This window comes from Nannobrachium achirus (genome assembly GCF_963921795.1).
Source record: "Nannobrachium achirus genome assembly, chromosome: 5".
Lineage (NCBI taxonomy): Eukaryota > Metazoa > Chordata > Actinopteri > Myctophiformes > Myctophidae > Nannobrachium > Nannobrachium achirus.
This window is the reverse complement of record NC_137814.1, coordinates 10,345,526-10,359,635: the sequence shown is the minus strand read 5'-3', so window position 1 is coordinate 10,359,635 and position 14,110 is coordinate 10,345,526. Positions and strand designations below refer to the sequence as shown.

Sequence of the window (14,110 nt, the reverse complement as noted above, 5' to 3'; positions counted from 1 at the left end):
AGTATCAATTCTGCAATGTAGAATCACTCTGTTACAAGTAAAAGTCCAGAATAAAAAATGTACTTGAGTAAAAGTACAAAAGTATTGGTATCCAAATGTACTTAAAGTACCAAAAGTAAAAGTACAAAATGTTTGAAAATAGCAGATCTACAAGCTCACAACGCGTCGCAACGCAATGCGTTGTGAGCTTGTAGATCGTCTATTTTCAAATAGCCTTGGTATAACATAGGGCTAAAGTGGTTTATGTATGTTTTAAACTTTAGTTATTGCTCTCTAAAAAGATAATGCCACAACAGCATCTCAAGCATTATTGGGCTAAATGTAAAGACGCTACAGTGCGCCAACCGTGAAGCAGTTTAACCAATTTGCTACATACGTCTACACAAACGGTCAGATTACAAAGATAAATTGCTTAGTGAAGGCTCACAGATGTCACCATAGGGTACGCTCCAGCAGAATGTCCCGTAATGATCGTATTATTTAATGAGGAGCATTTTAATCCGATCGGTCGTCGTTTCCTTAAAAAGGTATTAATGTATCTAAGTGCAGTACACCTCGCAACCGATGGGGTCGCATGGCTGAAAAACAACAGAAAATGGCATCTGATCGGATTAAAATGCAGTTTATTAAACAATACGAAAGATACGGGTAATTCTGCTTGAGCGTACCATACTGTGACATCTGTGAGACTTCAGTAAGCACGTTATCTTTGAAATATGAAGGTTTTTGTAGACGTACGTAGCAAATAGGATTAACTGCTCAACACGAGGTTGAAGTGAATTTATTACGTGTGCAACAGGGCTAACTGTGCTAAATGTAGCATAATCAGTGTTTGTGTAACTTCAGTCAGAAGGATTATTTGACCTGATAATAAAACACAATCTACAGGCTTAACCGCCTCGCGTTGTGAGCTTGTAGAAGAGAGCAACAATAGAGTTGGGTCACGTTTTATTTGTTTATAGCCTGCAGCTAGCGCTGCAGCTAGCGCTAGCTAACGCTAGCTAGCGTTAGCCGTTAGCCACTCATAGCCAGTCAACCAGAATAGTCTACTCTAAAGTCAACTTTCCGACGGCGAGTGAACGATTGCATTCCATCCATGTTTTCTTGGCTGTCAATTTATTGTCCAAAAAAACAAACACCCTGAACGTTAGAATTAGATAGTTTAGGACGACACTGATCTATTCAATGCTAAGCTAACTCAGTGACAAAGGAAGCTTCCGCACCGGAGCTTCACAGAAGACAAACGCATACGTCACAGACGCCTCCAGGCAGGAACGGATCATTTCACCAGCGTAGAAGAAGAAACAGCGGAAGAACGGCGGAAGAATAATAAATAATAATACACAAAATCATACATTACGTGGTTAATAATTGTTCATTTGGAACACACGTGGCATTAAATTAATGGGATAAATACTGTGGGTTGCATTGCTAAGTAATGGAGTCCCGATATTACCGCATTTGGCTACAAACGGCTAACAAAGGCTGGCTAGTTAGCATTTTAGCTAATATAAACTGGGAGCACTAACAGAATTATGTACCGATCTCTCACATTAATTAAAAAAAGTCTTATTTACATGCAGAGTTAAGCTCTGGCGTTTAAGTGAAATGTAGCCTAGATATTATGAGATGCTGTTGTGGCATAAAAAAAAAAAAGAGCAAAAAAAAAAAAAAAAATCATTTTGGCTGCAGGGAATAATGACAGTCCCCGAGATGACTGGCTCTCAGGGGTGCTGGGACACATATATGGGTATAAAAGGATACTTCAGGTCTGACATCAGGTTTGTTTATATTGGGTTGCTAGGTTTGACATCACAAACTCTATGGGCCATCTGACCTAGAAATCTATATTTGGGCATAGATGACTCATCGTGACCTCATCACACGTCGACCGCACGTGTGACGTGCGGTCGACCGCACGTGTGACCGACGGACGGCCGGTGGAGGTTTTCATACCAGTAAGACTCCCTAATCGGGAGATAAGCGACCGTTGGTCGCTTATCTCCACAAATAGGCCAAAAGTTTGTTTTACCAATTATTACACTCTATGTGAACATTTACATCAACAAATCCCAAGTACTATGCAGAACGACCCATTTCAAGTTTTTAATGTACAACAATATTTAGAAAATAGGTCTACAAGCTGACAGTCCTCGTCCCTTATATTCCCATAGGTTATATGGAGATCTCAGTGTTTGTCAGTCCTTGTTCATTTATGCCCATATATGGACATCTCTATATCTACTGTAACAGTCCTTGTCCCTTTATGCCCATATATGGAGATCTCTTAACTGTAAGTCCTTGTCCCTTTTATGCCCATATATGGATATTCCTGATGTCATCAGTATATGAACATATATGGGCTTTCTGATATGCCCATATATGGAGATCTCTTAACTGTAAGCCCTTGTCCCTTTTATGCCCATATATGGATATCCCTGATGTCATCCGTATATGCCCATATATGGGCTTTCTAATATGCCCATATATGGAGATCTCTGTATCTCCATATATGGGTATAAAAGGATACTTCAGGTCTGACATCAGGTTTGTTTATATTGGGTTGCTAGGTTTGACATCACAAACTCTATGGGCCATCTGACCTAGAAATCTATATTTGGGCATAGATGACTCATCGTGACCTCATCACACGTCGACCGCACGTGTGACGTGCGGTCGACCGCACGTGTGACCGACGGACGGCCGGTGGAGGTTTTCATACCAGTAAGACTCCCTAATCGGGAGATAAGCGACCGTTGGTCGCTTATCTCCACAAATAGGCCAAAAGTTTGTTTTACCAATTATTACACTCTATGTGAACATTTACATCAACAAATCCCAAGTACTATGCAGAACGACCCATTTCAAGTTTTTAATGTACAACAATATTTAGAAAATAGGTCTACAAGCTGACAGTCCTCGTCCCTTATATTCCCATAGGTTATATGGAGATCTCAGTGTTTGTCAGTCCTTGTTCATTTATGCCCATATATGGACATCTCTATATCTACTGTAACAGTCCTTGTCCCTTTATGCCCATATATGGAGATCTCTTAACTGTAAGTCCTTGTCCCTTTTATGCCCATATATGGATATTCCTGATGTCATCAGTATATGAACATATATGGGCTTTCTGATATGCCCATATATGGAGATCTCTTAACTGTAAGCCCTTGTCCCTTTTATGCCCATATATGGATATCCCTGATGTCATCCGTATATGCCCATATATGGGCTTTCTAATATGCCCATATATGGAGATCTCTGTATCTCCATATATGGGTATAAAAGGATACTTCAGGTCTGACATCAGGTTTGTTTATATTGGGTTGCTAGGTTTGACATCACAAACTCTATGGGCCATCTGACCTAGAAATCTATATTTGGGCATAGATGACTCATCGTGACCTCATCACACGTCGACCGCACGTGTGACCGACGGACGGCCGGTGGAGGTTTTCATACTAAACTGCGACCTTACGGTCGCAATAAGCCCATGGGAAAACCCTTGGAAAGCTTACGTCAAACTTACGTCATCCAATAGGAAAACCCTCTGAAAAATACATGGTGAAAAACACAACGCCACGTATTGGAGTGGTTAGCGCTGCTCAGAAATGAGCAGAACATTTGAAAAGCAGACATATTTGAGGAGACTTTGTGATGATCTGACTTTCATTCCCAATTGCAGTTCGAGCAGTTTGAGAGCACAATCGGTTTCAAACTTCCAAATCACCGTGCTGCCAAGAGGCTCTGGAAGGTCTGCGTGGAGCACCACACCTTCTTCAGGTGAGGAACCCTGTCTTTAGGCCACGCAAGTGACGCGCTGTGAGCGCTGTGAGCTTGTACATCTGCTATTTATGAATTTATTTACACAAATCTTCTCTTCTGGGGGTCCCCGCACAAAACATTTTCAAATACATATCAATTTGGGGGTCTTTGGCACAAAAAACGTTTTAGAACCACTGATTTAGAAGGCATTTGTAGAATCGGCCTCATGTCATAATGGGTAAAATTCTCTTTAGGTGACAAACACTCTTTAGTTGAGAAACTCCCTCTTTAGGTTAGAAACTCTCTCTTTGGATGAAGGAAAAATGGCCTACAATGTATAAAATACAAGCCTGCCGTTTTAAAACGTCTCCTTCATGGAGTATCCAATCAAGCAGAAGCGGTTCAATTTGTTTCACTTATTATTTTTCTTTTTTCATAGGCATGTAGAATCAAGCTCATGTACCTGCATTTTGGAGTTGTGAGAATTATTGAATGCTTTAACCAGTGAAAAATAGCAGATATACAAGCTGCGAGCTTGTAGATCTGCTATTTTTGAAAAAGTGAAAATGTGTGCAAATCTTTGAATATATGTATTTTCAAAGCGAACGTCTGTAACTTAAATTTTGCTTCTGGGGGGTCCTTGGAACTAAATATTTTGAGATGGGGGTCCGTGGCCAAATACATGTAATTTTGGGGGTCCTTCTTATGAAAATGTTTGAGAACCACTGACATAGTAGTCTCTCAAGAACAGACTAACTGAGCTCCAGTTAAGTGAAAAGGACCTTTTCTTTCACGATGGCTATAGCCAGATTGCTGACATAGAAACATAGGTTTTTCAAAAAAATCTTCTAAAGACACTTATAGAATCGGGTACAAATTCGAATTTTCATGATTTTTCTAAAATAGCAGATCTACAAGCTCGCAGCGCGGCACTCGGTGCCGCGCTGTGAGCTTGTATATCTGCTATTTTTCAATAGTTAAAGCATAAAATAACGATACACAATAATGTGTACCCGTTGTTCTAAATGTGATTAATGTGATTGATTGTAAACGACGGCAGGTTGGTTTCCCCCGAGGCTCCCCCAAAGAAGTTCCTGGGTCTGGGCTCCAAGTTTCGCTACAGTGGCAGAACGCAAGCTCAGACCCGCCGGGCCAGTTCTCAGATCATCAGACCCGCTCCCTTCTTCGAGCGCTCGTCTAGCAAACGCTACAACATGTCCCGGAGCCTTGACGGAGGTGAGGAGGCAGTGGTTTGGGCCTTTTTGGGTGAAAATGCCAGCAAATGCTGTTAAAATGTGTTTCCGGGGGAAGTGGAATAAATTGTGCAGAAATGTGCACAAAATTGTACATTCATTAAAACTCTGAACTCTGACTGGGGAGGGAGTTGGGAAGATAGGTAGATTATTGCTCTGAGTCTAATGATCATTATAACAATGTCCTGCCAGTCAAAATGTCAAAAATTGTTGTCATCTTTTTTTTTTAATGTGGTCAATTAAATGAAGTTAGCTAATTTATATCAAATTTCATCTTGCACAAAATTCTACATTCATTAAAACTCTGAACTCAGACTGGGGAGGAAGTCGGGGAGGTGGATTATTGCCAATTAAAATATGTAAAAATATTTGTCATTAACTCATACAGTGCCTATCCCGAACTAGTTCGGGATATTCGGGATCAAAAACAATTTTTTATTTGCTATTTTACTTACCCCGAGCTGCTTGGAGCAACGTGGGTGGTCCCGGCTCGCTAGCCGCTAACCAGCAAGCCATTCTACTCTGTCCGACGATATATTCCATTGAAAATGGTTTAAAATAAAGTTTAGACCCCCCCAATGTTCACCCAATGTTCATTGTAAGCGGCGCGACGTATTCCAGGGTGCCTATCCCGAACTAGTCCGGGATATTTAATGAAATGAATAAAAATGATAAGAGGCCTTCTGAAGCCTGGCCTGATTTTTGTAGCTACTAGCCGAAAGCTAGCAACGTCCCGGCCGGACGTTATTTGCGAACGCAATCGCCAATCTCCGCCTAATCCAATGAAAGACCACATCTTTAAAGGCTTATATCTCTGGATTGTGTCATAGGGAAGCGGCGCGAGGTTTATTTACGGCGAAATCGCCCAAAAATGATCTTTTAGATGACAAAATGGGAATAGCCATTCTGTTAGCATCTTCATCCGGGACATTTCCATGCCGTGCATGAACGTGAGCACGTCAGGTCCTGGAAGGTGAAGTCCTGGAAGCTAAAGCGCTCGCCTATGAGAGATGCGCTGGCATTCTTTGGCCCCTAGAGGGCGCTGGCACTCAATGAGTTAAAATGTATGTTGACACGGCACACTGACACTCTAGAAAATAAAAACATGGCACTTCATTTCAAAAAGGTTGCTGACCCCTGCTTTATATGTTTATGCTAAACTAAAGTCTTTCTTCTGGCTTTTTTTATATTTATGTGTTGGAAGAAGGGAAGTTATACTTTAGACATTTACACATAATTGAACTTCAATAGCTTTTCTATGCTGATGAAAATACATTATTTCCACAGCAGTCAGTGAAACCAAGTCAACCATGGAAGAGATTAAGACAGTCAAGTCAACCGTGAAAAAACATTCTGACAAAACCCTTGCTTAGAATTGCAAATCACTCTTTTGTTCTCTTGAATTTGTCTTTTTTATTTTTAAGAGGCAAGAAAGAATTCAGAAAATCATCACCTGAAAGCTGAAGAAGCACAGAGTTTTGGCACTTTTCAGTCACAGCACATTGGACAATGTGCTTTCCAGGATAATAAGATCAGTCGCTATAAAAAACGAAAGGCGTTTTCTTCACAGACATGCTGACATTTTGCAGCATGTGTGGAGTTGGGGACAGTGTCTTTGTTACGCACTCGGTGAAAGTAATTTCGTTCTATGAATATCTGAATGCCGTTGGAACTTCAGTTACAGTCGGGGCATTGCATATACGTTATAAAGCTAGTAAGTGTTAGAAAGCGTCTCTTGCCAAATATCTGCTGTTGAATGGATGTTGGGTATACTGTACGCTGTCACATCAGGTCAGGTCGTAAGTTGTAGGGAAGCGATAGCAGCGGGCTTGTTGTTGAAAAAGACATCAAGCCATAGGCTATTTTTCAACATAGTAGTCCGTGTCGGCTCTCAGGTGCATTCAGCAACGTTTATTCACACCTACCAACCGACTGACCTCCCTGCCATTCTGTTGTAATCTGTTGAGTCTCTTCTGGTGAAAAGCTACCTTAAGTTGCTACCATAGAAATGGAAGTACAGAAGTTCTTTCGTTCATCAGTCAATTTTGATTTTGCTACAATTTTTAATCTGGCCAGGGCTAAGCAGAACAGTGGACATCATTGCTTTTGTCTTAATGTGTGTATGTATGTAGTTCATTTGTTTTTGTGTGTGATTTATCAAATGTGTTTATTGTGTGTTGCATACAACATTCTGTGTCGCAAGAAAAATGTCAGTGAAAGCTGCCAATGAAGTAGTATGGCATCAATTCTGACTTTGTCCATAATGGGGAATTTCTTACTCTTGGAAAATGATGATAATGATGATGCAAAAACACAATCACAATCAATAGTTTAAATAAGTTTGTGAATGACAAAATGGGGACTTGCGAAGTTTTTAAACATTTTACCAATTTTCTTGTTGTTTCTCTCCACGTGCAGCCCCTATCATGGAGAACCACGAGACTCTCATGAGGGACAACATGGCCAACGACGGTCCCGCCAAGGCCATCGCCAAGGGCACCCTCATCACCACGGTAACGCCGGAGAAGAAGGCGGAGGAGGAGAGGGAAGAGCAGGAGGACCAGGCTCAGACCGACGCCGGCGAGTCGCCAGAGGCCGTCCCGTCCACTCCGCACAGACACGACACTAAGGTAAAAAAAAAACAGCCACTGACTGACTGCTCCCACCACGCTCTCACTGGGGCTGTCACCGCCATGACACACTTTATACCGATGACCATTCATTGTCACGCAAATAATTGTGATTAACAAAGTTTAGTTGTGTTTTTGGCATTGAACAAATCGATTTTTTTGTAAACGACAAATCTTATCCAAATTTAATCTAAATAAATCGGGTGCTTGCGGCCAAAACGGGACGTATTTAATAGTTTTATAACTGAATTTTGTTTAAAAAGAAATCGGAAATAGCCAATCTTCTATTTACGCTAATCTCTCGAAGGTTCTTTTTTTTTTTTTTTTCAACAGATTAATTTATACAGACAAATGGAAACGATTTGACAAAATAATTGCGATTATATAACAGGCCTAGCTCCCACAGGATGTATTTTTTTCTTCTTAGTTTCTGTAAGCTCCAGCTGTAATGTATGCAACAATGTCACGTTGAAGGTCAAATATGAGTACACGTGGAGAGGGTACATCTCTGTATTTCGCAGTAACTACTAGTCTTTTACTTTTCTAAAGTACGCTTGTGTAAGGTGTTTTTCCTTCGTTTTATTTCCGTTCTCTGCCTCTTCTTCTTTCTTAATGGATTCTGTGCCCGTGGAGAGAGAATTAGATCCCAGATGCTTTCAGCTGACCCACTGCCGTAGACTAGGCACCTAAGTGCTTCTTGTCTTGTGTGCGCTTTACTAATTAGCTTTTCCCTTTCTTGTCCTTCCTTTGACCCCCCCCTTCACTATACTTGTGTGTGCTCGCCACCCCCCCCCCCCCCCCTCACCACCACCACCACCACCCCTCCCCCCTCCTGCCGCCATCCACCTACCATCACCCTGCTATGTATGCATACACACATACACACGCGCACACGCACAAACGTACGTCTTCTCACCCTCACTCCTCCTCCCATCAGCGGTGTCTATACTCGTGTGAGCTCTCCCTCCCCTCCTCCCCCGTGTCGTCGCCCAAAGTCCGGCGACGGCGTCGGCGGGAGACCGCGGCGCGCCAGCGGGCAGCGTCGGCGAGTCCGGCCAAGGGCGGCGTGGGGTGCCGGCTGCGGCGGCAGGCCCGCGCCGACCGCTGCGACGCCCTGCTGGAGGAGCGCGCCCTGCTGCTCTCGGCCCGCATGCAGCGCCTGGGGCCGGGGGGGCTGCGGGGCGGGGTGGGGGGCGGGGGCGCCGGGGACCGCCACCACCTCCCCCGCGCCGGCTTCTGGTTCTCCTTCTCGCTGCACCTGCCCGACCTGTCGTCCTGGCTGGACGAGGACGGCTACATCACCTTCCCCGACCTGTCGGAGATGCGCTTCCTGCCCCAGGCCGCGCACCACATCCTCCCCATCAAGTCCCCCTCGCTCATCCCGTGCTTCCTCTTCATCTTCTTCTTCCTCCTGTCCACCTCCTTCTCCGTGCCCTACGCCCTCACGCTGTCCTTCCCGCTAGCGCTGTGCCTCTGCTACCTGGAGCCCAAGGCAGCCTCCCTGACCGCCTCCATAGCCCAGGGCTTCCATGACCATGACAGTGACCATGACAGTTCAGAGGAAGAGGAGGAGGTGTGTGTGTGTTGTGTTTTCGCGCGTTGGAACGCGTTTACGTCGTTAACCTGTTGTGTTCAAGTACACCCCCCCCCTCCCCCCCTTCCCCACCACCCACCTCGGCTTTAGACTGACGTAACGTTCATGGCATCGGTTCTTAGCGATAGATCGATCTACTTGATCCTTACTGTCCTGCACCTCTGCCGCTCTGCGGGGTTCCAGAGCTGACCTGGAGACCGTCGTGTCTGTCCCAGTGTCTTGTTGTCAGTGTTCCTCCTTTCAGAACCTCATCTCTGCCTGGTCACACCCCTCATCCTGTAGAGCTCATCAGCCTCATCAGCGTCACACAGAGATGATCATGCAAGTGTCTCTCTCTCTCTCCAAAACCATCCCCCCCCACCCTGTGGATTGGTCCCGTATCAACTCCACCCTAGTGACCCTAAATGAGAGGGTTAGACACAAAACCAGTGCCGTTATTGAGTATTTTAGTTTCATAATGATGTTAAAGGTGGTGTAAATGATTTCTTTATGCATTTAGTTATTAATTTAATTTGCGTTAAATACTCTCTATTTCTTTAGAAAACACTGCTATTCAATTCAATTCAATTACATTTTATTAAAGTGTCAAATCATAACAAGTTATCTCAAGACACTTTACAAAGGCTAAAGTGATTGTGTGATTGCTATTGAGTGATTGTTTAGTAACAGGGGTCTCCCCGTCTCTCCAGCTCTTAAGTAAAATACATTTTCAGGTTGGGATACCAATGTTGTCCAATCAGGAGACAGAGTTCCTCAAGGATACAGGATAAACATAAAGTGAAATTGGAAGTCATGAATCAAAAATATGAAGCTGATGAATTATCTTTGTGCTACTCTCTCTCTTACCTGATTGGATATCATTTATTTTGTGTTTATTAAGGAGATGGGAAAACCAGCAGACTACTGTTACTGAACAAACACTCTATAGCACGAATATATTTGACAACATATCACTGACATCATCTTTAAAAAGTTGATTGATAAGTGGATTATGTGGATTTGTAGACAACACCTATCCTCATCCAAAGTGACTGAAAAGCTTTCACTCAAACCTCATATTTTAAGAACGTGGAGGATAATCCATTCACTAGCTTTGTGCCTAACCCATTTCTGTCTTCTCATCGTCAGTCATGGCTTTGTAGCGGCGACAGCCGCTACAAAACAAGCGTCAGCGGCATGGAAAACATTTCCACGGACAAGCGTGCGCTCATTCAGTCAGTCACAGTCTCTCTGCATTGCGACTCGCCGAACACGTCCTGTAGGCTGTAGCCACACGAGGCATAAAGATCAAAAACCCATTGAATTGGAGCTGTGTGCCTCAGCGGGGCTTCTTGGCTCGCAGGGAGGAAAAGCAGCTTAGAGTGCTAAGTCATAGTTTTTGCCCGATGCAGCGCTTTTGTGAGTCACACATGTATATTGTGATGCAGAGAGACAGCGGCACGGCTCACGGCATCCTTGTCATCCCGTCTAGTGTCATGTTGCATGGTATACAGAGGAGGGGGGAGGCCTGAACTTCAGGTTACTGTTTATCAGCAAATCACAATCAAATTGGAGAATCCGGTTATTGTTGCTCATCCAGGGTTATTTATACCCTGCGCCGTCACAAATCATATCATCAAATCGGATTGAAATTCCATAAATGTAAAAATAGGACTTTGGCGTGAAAAAAATCCATATCACAATCAAAATGGAGAAGTCTTATTATTGCTCATTCGGTGTTATTTATACCCTGCGCCAACGCAAATCATATGCCATTTGGAAATGTAGACCGACTGACTTTGGCCTGACCAAAAGAATCCAGGGAAAACACATCTCACGAATTGTGAAGTGACTGACCGAAGGTTTCAACTTCCTCTGAGTCTGTTTGCAAACGTGTGCTTGCTTTAAATTATTTTGCTGTTTCCCTTCCTTTGCTAAACCGTAATCTTTATTGTTGTCTAGTACTGTCTATATAGCTTATAGCTAGCTTACAACAAAACAACAACAACAACCAGTACATTTCCATTCTGTCCATTTGTTGGTATGAACAGCCTCTGTTGTCAAACGATGGCTTGTTGTTGTACTGTAAATGTTGACGAGGTGGGTTTTCCTTGTCTTTTTTGCGCTTTCCGATCGGAACGGTTCTGGTCTGTTTTGACAACGCAGACCGACAGCGAACAGACTGACTATGCCTTTGACGAGGAGACGACAGCCACAGAGGTTTGTACATTTAAGGAAAAAACGTAGACTTCAAAACATGGGAGAAATAATAATGCTTGATGATGATGCTTTTATTTCACCCCTCAGTAGTTCGGTAATATTCCATTTTAATTATATGAAAAGACATGAGATCCAATTCACTGGTTCTCATTTCAACATAGGGTCCAGGTAAATGATTGGTAGTTAGGAATGAAATAGACCTTTACAGTTCTGTAACTCTTAGAGTGTACAAATCGAACCAAATGGACACCCATAAACACTGTATCACCTAATGCATATCAAACTAGTGCTGGTCACTGATCCATTATGACACGGTCTCTTGCTTCAGTGAGTTCTATTGGATGGCATGCTCGTAATCAAAGTGAGAAAAGACTTTCCTCTGAAGCATGTTATGCTATTTGCATTAGGGATATTATCACAATGTTCAGCATTTAAATCTCTGTTACCGTTCTATTAGCTACCGTAACACTAGTATTCCTTTGTGTCTCTTAAACGCTGCTGAAGTTGTGTCGAACAAAAGATTGACTCTACAGTTGACCCTTAGTGCGTGGTTTTTAGGCCGTAGCCTCGGCATTGTCCTTGTACACTGTTTTCATGGCAAAATAATGACCTTGACTTCAGGGAATATGAGTCAAGTTGATGTAGTGTTGGTACATAGACCGTATTTGGACTGTGCACCGGAAGCGTTTTTATATGGATTGTGACATGAATGTTGTTGTTTTTTTTTTTTTTTTTTTATCTATGACCATGGCTATGGTGATCATCAACAATATACCTTTTCAAGGCAGCCATATTGACATACATAGTTGTGGAATATTAGTGTTGCCACTAGTGATACTAAATAAGGTTGTTCCATTCAGGTTAGTCAAGGAGCTGCTATAGAGGGTATGCGCGTGACATCATCATCGTACCAGGAAGTTATGCAGGAACGCCTACTGAGTGCCAAAAAACTACTTTCTGGCCTTGACAGCCCAAACATCCACAAAGTAAAGTCCTATCTGATTGCATTAAACTATGTTAAACAACGTTAAACTCACTTTGCCACTCACTTTGCCACTCGATTTGCCACTCGATTTGCCATTCACTTTAAGCATGCGCATACCCTCTATTGTACATGCTGGCTCACTGGAAAGGCTCTGGCTACACTAATTGGTAACACATGTGAATCAAAGTACCATTACAAAACTATTTATATCAATATGACTGCCATTAAAAAAAGCTTCACTGAACTGCACATCAATAGAGTGATAGTGCCCCTCGACCTTCCTCTAAGCTTACTCTTTGAAATGAACTTACATAATGCTTTACTCTGATGTCTCTCACCTTCTCACTTTGATATTCTCTGGTTCATCACACATTTTCCTTTTCTCTCTGTCTTCTGTGTCTCCTCCGCTCGCTGTTGTTGTCCTCTCTCTCACCCTTTTATTGTTTTCTCACCTTTGGCGTTCTCGCCATTTCTCCACATCGCCGTCTCACACCTCCCGTTACCTTCCTTCCTCTTTCTCTCTCTCTCTCTCTCCGTTCGCCCCCTCACCCCTTTGGCCCTCCTCGTGTGTCATTTTCATTTCTCTCACCCCTCCCTCCGTGTCCCCATCTGTCACTTTCCCTCTGTCTCTCTCTCTCTCTCTCTCTCCCGGTCTCTGTGATGTCCTCTTTTGCTTGCCGCCAGTCGGATGCTGAGGACGACTCTGAAATGCGGACTCAGGTACACTGGGTGACCCACAGCTCACTGCACCGCAGCTCCACCCCATGCACTGAGCCATAGCGTAACCTTGTGCCATACTGCTTCCTTCCTTCCTTCTTGTCTTGCAGCTTTTGACACATCATTACACCCACAGTGCACTAGTCTCTCAAGACGGGCTGCTGACTCACACATTTAGTGTTATGCTTCCACCTAACTCTATACATCGGAAGCGCTGTAGTTCGGAGGCCTTAAGGATTTTGCGTGCTAATCAGTCTAAAAGCGCCACATTTTGCACAGATGTAACCCAGGACATGCTCTAATGATTTAGCTAGGGCGCCCGAGTCGGCGACCTTCGGCGTCGCCACAGCGGCCAAATCAAGTTGGGCTCCCATCGACTTTCTATACTTTCTGGGTATTTAAGTAGGATGTGAGGGGTCTAACTAGGAGTTTGTCATGATGCTGAATCCATTGCAAGCATTTGTTTTGTACAAAAAACATTCCCTGGGCTATAAATGGCCCCAGAAAACGCCCACAAAACTAAACCATCGTTTTCTGGGGCCAAAAGTTGGTGCTTTTAGACTGATTAGCACGAAATTACCATTCTATCTCCCTAAGGCCTCAGACTACTGGAAATTAGTAGAATATAAAGTATTATGTCCCACCTCCCCCCACTTCAGATTCAACTTTTCAATCATGTAAATAAGACTGTAAATGTAAATTATTCAAAGTATTGTGTAGCTTGCTTCTTAGCAGAAATGTATTTTAAAATGTATTTCTGTGAACAGAAATGACAAACAAGAATGTCACAACCTTTACGAGGCAGGGTTACAGACTCTGGCTTGAGAGACCAACTGTGCACAAACCAGACCGCTCCATTAAATCAGAACAGTTTCACTTCATAAACCGATGCTTCTAAACCAATTCATTGTTGTCGTATTCGTTGTGCTTCTTTTTCTAAGCGGTGTAATTACATTCAAGTTTC

General features: G+C 43.2%; 1 protein-coding gene across 1 annotated transcript in view; it reads left to right on the top strand.

Moving 5' to 3' along the window:
- The window catches only part of LOC308284797 (band 4.1-like protein 3), an 85,304-nt gene that overhangs the window by 50,190 nt on the left and 21,004 nt on the right, over window positions 1–14,110 (top strand). The window contains exons 11-16 of the mRNA XM_080725524.1: window positions 3,689–3,786; window positions 4,829–5,004; window positions 7,440–7,651; window positions 8,589–9,224; window positions 11,391–11,444; window positions 13,114–13,149. Of these exons, the coding sequence (XP_080581650.1) occupies window positions 3,689–3,786; window positions 4,829–5,004; window positions 7,440–7,651; window positions 8,589–9,224; window positions 11,391–11,444; window positions 13,114–13,149 (1,212 nt within the window). The remainder of the gene's footprint in view (window positions 1–3,688; window positions 3,787–4,828; window positions 5,005–7,439; window positions 7,652–8,588; window positions 9,225–11,390; window positions 11,445–13,113; window positions 13,150–14,110) is intronic.